The sequence below is a fragment of the Equus caballus genome, chromosome 18 (assembly GCF_041296265.1).
Source record: "Equus caballus isolate H_3958 breed thoroughbred chromosome 18, TB-T2T, whole genome shotgun sequence".
In the NCBI taxonomy this organism is placed as follows: domain Eukaryota; kingdom Metazoa; phylum Chordata; class Mammalia; order Perissodactyla; family Equidae; genus Equus; species Equus caballus.
Window position 1 is genome coordinate 77,736,870 of NC_091701.1, and position 5,217 is coordinate 77,742,086.

At 58.8% G+C, this 5,217-nt stretch overlaps 1 protein-coding gene across 1 annotated transcript; it reads left to right on the forward strand.

Annotated features, from left to right (window-relative positions):
• The first annotated feature begins 165 nt into the window (after nucleotides 1-165).
• FZD7 (frizzled class receptor 7) lies at nucleotides 166-4,772 on the forward strand. The gene has a single exon (XM_023622402.2). The coding sequence runs from the start codon at nucleotides 963-965 to the stop codon at nucleotides 2,685-2,687; it is 1,725 nt and encodes a 574-aa protein (XP_023478170.1). The 5' UTR covers nucleotides 166-962; the 3' UTR covers nucleotides 2,688-4,772.
• The last annotated feature ends 445 nt before the right edge of the window (nucleotides 4,773-5,217 follow it).

Below are 5,217 nucleotides of genomic sequence, written 5' to 3' on the forward strand. Positions count from 1 at the left end.
CCGGGCCCCGAGCCCGCCCCTTCCGACTCCCGCCCAATCCGGAGGCGGCCGCTCGGAAAACACAGGCCGCCATTGGGCCGCCGTGGCGCCGAGGGCCCGCCCCCGGGGCGGCCGCGAGTGGGGTGGGGAGGGGGCGGGGCGGCCGGAACCTCCGCGCCCGGCGCTTCATCTGGCGAGCGGCGCGGCTCGGCGGCGTTACTCTGTGCTCCTCGGCTGGCGGCGGCGGCGGGGCCGGGACCCGCGGGCCGGGGCTGCGCGCGGCTGAGAGGCCCGGCCCAGGCCGCGGCGCGGGCCCTCGCGGCTTAGGACGCGGTGCGGCTGGATTTCCAGAGAGAACTCGCTGAGCTCTTGGCTCCAAGGCGCCGATCGGACTCCGAGCGAGCACCAGCCGTTGGGCTGGAACTTGGGCCGGGCTCGCGGGGCTGAAGAAGGAGCGGAGTGGAGAGGGAGGCGAAGGAGGCGGCGGCGGCGCGCGGAGCCTCGAGGCGAGGAGGCGGAGCAGCCCCGCCGCGGCGGCGTCCTCGGCTCCGGGCGGCGGCGCCGGGCCCCGGCGGCCGGGGGCGGACTCGGGGCGGGGGGCGCGCGCGGCGCCGTGCGCTGCGGCTCGGGAGACTTGGGCAAACTTTGAAGGGTAACCGGAGACGCTTGTTGCTCCTCGCCGCAGACGGAGCCGCACCGTTAGGTCGCGGCGGAAGAGGGCAGCCCCCTCGGCGCCCCCGGCCCAGCCAGACGAGTTCGGGCCCCCGGCGGGCGCGCGAGTGCTGGGCGGAGACGGCCCGGCGCCCCCGCGGCGCGGGCACCCCAGCTGCGGCGCCCTCGGCCCCGCGCCGCCCACGGCCCGGCCCCGGCGCCGGGGAGACTCTCATGCGCCGGGCGCGGCGGCGCCTCCCCGGATCCCAGCCTCTCCCGGCTGTCTGGCCGCGCTCCTCGGGCTGAGAGCGTCGCTGCACCCGCGGCCGGCGATGCGGGGTCCCGGCGCGGCCGCGTCGCGCTTGCCCCTGGGCCTGTGCACCCTGGTGCTGGCGCTGCTGGGCGCGCTGCCCGCGGGCGCCGGGGCGCAGCCGTACCACGGCGAGAAGGGCATCTCGGTGCCGGACCACGGCTTCTGCCAGCCCATCTCCATCCCGCTGTGCACGGACATCGCCTACAACCAGACCATCCTGCCCAACCTGCTCGGCCACACGAACCAAGAGGACGCGGGCCTCGAGGTGCACCAGTTCTACCCGCTGGTGAAGGTGCAGTGTTCTCCAGAGCTGCGCTTCTTCCTGTGCTCCATGTACGCGCCCGTGTGCACCGTGCTCGATAAGGCCATCCCGCCGTGCCGCTCTCTGTGCGAGCGGGCCCGCCAGGGCTGCGAGGCGCTCATGAACAAGTTCGGCTTCCAGTGGCCCGAGCGGCTGCGCTGCGAGAACTTCCCGGTGCACGGCGCCGGCGAGATCTGCGTGGGCCAGAACACGTCCGACGGCTCCGGGGGCGCGGGCGGCGGCCCCACCGCCTACCCCACCGCGCCCTACCTGCCCGACCTGCCCTTCACCGCGCTGCCCCCGGGGGCCCCCGACGGCAGGGGCCGCCCCGCCTTCCCCTTCTCGTGCCCCCGCCAGCTCAAGGTGCCCCCCTACCTGGGCTACCGCTTCCTGGGCGAGCGCGACTGCGGCGCCCCGTGCGAGCCGGGCCGCGCCAACGGCCTCATGTACTTCAAGGAGGAGGAGAGGCGCTTCGCCCGCCTCTGGGTGGGCGTGTGGTCGGTGCTGTGCTGCGCCTCGACCCTCTTCACCGTGCTCACCTACCTGGTGGACATGCGGCGCTTCAGCTACCCCGAGCGGCCCATCATCTTCCTGTCGGGCTGCTACTTCATGGTGGCCGTGGCGCACGTGGCCGGCTTCCTGCTGGAGGACCGCGCCGTGTGCGTGGAGCGCTTCTCGGACGACGGCTACCGCACGGTGGCGCAGGGCACCAAGAAGGAGGGCTGCACCATCCTCTTCATGGTGCTCTACTTCTTCGGCATGGCCAGTTCCATCTGGTGGGTCATCCTGTCGCTCACTTGGTTCCTGGCGGCCGGCATGAAGTGGGGCCACGAGGCCATCGAAGCCAACTCGCAGTACTTCCACCTGGCCGCGTGGGCGGTGCCCGCCATCAAGACCATCACCATCCTGGCCATGGGCCAGGTGGACGGGGACCTGCTCAGCGGGGTGTGCTACGTGGGCCTGTCCAGCGTGGACGCGCTGCGGGGCTTCGTGCTGGCGCCTCTGTTCGTCTACCTCTTCATCGGCACGTCCTTCCTGCTGGCCGGCTTCGTGTCGCTCTTCCGCATCCGCACCATCATGAAGCACGACGGCACCAAGACCGAGAAGCTGGAGAAGCTCATGGTGCGCATCGGCGTCTTCAGCGTGCTCTACACCGTGCCGGCCACCATCGTCCTGGCCTGCTACTTCTACGAGCAGGCCTTCCGCGAACACTGGGAGCGCACCTGGCTCCTGCAGACGTGCAAGAGCTACGCGGTGCCCTGCCCGCCCGGCCACTTTCCGCCCATGAGCCCCGACTTCACCGTCTTCATGATCAAGTACTTGATGACCATGATCGTGGGCATCACCACCGGCTTCTGGATCTGGTCCGGCAAGACCCTGCAGTCGTGGCGCCGCTTCTACCACAGACTCAGCCACAGCAGCAAGGGGGAGACTGCGGTATGAGCCCCGGCCCCTCCCCCACCCCACTTCCCCCACCCCTGGCAGGGGGAGAGGCGCGCCGGGGAAGAATGGCCGAGTGGGGGGCTCGCTTCTGTACCCTGCTCCCCCTCCAACGAGAAGTGACCTGGAAGAGAGGAGGTCTGTGGTTTGCGGGCGAGGGGTGGGTTTGGAAAGGAGGCCTGAGTGGAAAGACGCTTTGGATGAAGAGACTTCTGGCAAAGACTTGCAGGATAACGAAGATGGTCCTGGTAGCGATGATGTGAAAATCATGCACGGTACGGCCGACCGGGGCCTGTCGAGAAGCGTGAGACCGGCAGGCATTGCCCGGAGTTCTTCCCGGCTCCGGGGCTGGACTGGGACTGCGAGCGATTCCCCTGCTGCAAGACAAGTGGCCTGTCCTCGCTCCTGTGAGGCCGGGGTGAAAGGTACAGCGCTGTCTGCGGCGGCCGCTTTGTTGGGAGAAGGGAGGACCCCCTGCGGTGTCCTTGTCAAGCGGTGGTCAAACCATAATCTCTTTTCACTGGGGCCAAACTGGAGCCCAGATGGGTTAATTTCCAGGGTCAGACATTACAGTCTGTCCTCCCCGGCCCCCTCCTGCCTGTTTTTCCTCCCCCACTCCTTTCAAGTCCTGTAAAATAGGCATTTGGAGGTCTTGGGAGGCCTGCCTCCTAGAATCCTAATGTGAGAGGGTAAAGAGATGAAGACGACACTTCCGGGGGAGGCGAAGGAGACCAGGAGTAGGTATTTCTGCTTTTTAAAAAAATTTTTCTGGGGAAGGCAGGAGGAAGAAAGAAGGGTGTTTTATTTGGTTTAATACCCTGAAAAGAAGTGACTTGTTGCTTTTCACAACAGGAATGCATTTTTCCCCTTGTCTTTGTTGTAAGAGACAAAAGAGGAAACAAGTGTCTCGCTGTGGAAAGGCAGAACTGAAGACAGCAACTGTTAGAGGCGGAGGGCGCACATCCCAGGTTTCCCTTTGGATGTCAATTTGGTTGAGATAAACATTCCTTTTTAAGGAAACGTGAAGGGCAGTGTGCTTCCGTACCCCTTTTGTCAGAGGTTCTGACTTGGCTGAAGGAAATGCAAGAGGTTTGTTGTGTTTGTTTTAAATAAATTTAATTCGGAACACATGACCTCAGAACACAACAGGCTCTGTTAAAATGTCCAGGGAAATCTTTCCCTTCATTTTTTTTCTTCCTATAAACCTGTATTTAGGTTTTCCTTCTATTTTTTTTTTTTTTGTCTAATTTGAATCCTTCAAGATAAAGGAAAAGCATAATGCCTTGAACTTCTTAATAAAGAAAAGCTAAATTTTCAAAAAAGTAAAGAAGCATTTTGTCCTGTTTTCTTAGTTCTATAAATCGTTGATAAAACGTCACGCGTGTGCTGCCCCTGTCTTTGTGTGGCTGGGTGGGGAGGTGACCTGCAGAAAGATGGCCAGTGAGGACGCTGGTTTAAAGCACAGGCCCCGTTTTAAGGAGAGTCATTGAAAGAAGGCGCACTTCAAAGTAACCCTGCAGTTCTTTGAAACGCACTTGATGACTTAAATTTTTTAATCTTAAATCGTGTCCTTTTTTCCCAGTAACAGAACTCTGATTCTTTTGCATAGTGGTCTAAAGCTGAGCAGAGAATCGTGGGAGCTAACCTTCCTCCACCTTTGACACCAGCCTCCAATCTTGCAACACTATCCTATTTCTCAAAACAGTTGTTGAATCAGAGAGGGTACTGTCAGGAGTACAAGTTACTTTGTACCTGTAATGTTCAGTTGAGTGGAGCTGCTTTTTAAATTAAAACATTGACCTTGTGTTTCTTAAACCTCCCAAACTGTCTCATTTGTCAGATTTTCTAAACTCCCACTACACAGTTTTTGGCAACTTTTGTGTTGTATCTCTTGCATGTGAAATTTGTAAGATAGAGACAAGTGCAGTATGTATATTTTGTAAATCTCCTTTTTTTTTGTAAGAAAATATATATTGTATTTATACATTTTTACTTTGGATTTTTGTTTTGTTTTGCCTTTTAAAGTCTACAAGGAAGCCCCACTTTATCACATGTACAGATCACAAATAAATTTTTTTTTAAATACAACGTGAATGTTTATTTAGTTTATGGTCCTTATATGTCATTAAGCCAAAGAGCAGAACTTTGTGTTATGGAAAGAAGAAGGTACAGAGGGACCCCATTCGATGTGTGCCTCACAGAGGAAGATGTTAGACATGATGGAGGTCTTTTTCTCCCTTCTCTTTTCAAATAGAGTGTAATGAATGCCTTAACTGTCCTTTAATTTGTTTTCTGTTGTTGCTGCTTCCTGCGTCCCTCCACGCCACCCCACCACACGCACTGTTAAGCCTTTGACCATCCGCTTTGGATAACTTACTGAAGGTACAGAATAAGCATCTCTTTTAGAGAGGCGCTATCTGATCCGTGTTTTTACTACCCTTCAGAGATGAAGTCCATATTTGAAAGATGACTAGAAGATATTTTTGGTCTGCTTTTCTGGTGATGTTTTCCTTGGGAAGAATTCAGTGAATTT

What these genes read in the sequence shown, in the direction of transcription:
- FZD7 (XM_023622402.2), top strand. Translation starts at nt 963, where the DNA reads ATGCGGGGTCCCGGCGCGGCCGCGTCGCGCTTGCCCCTGGGCCTGTGC.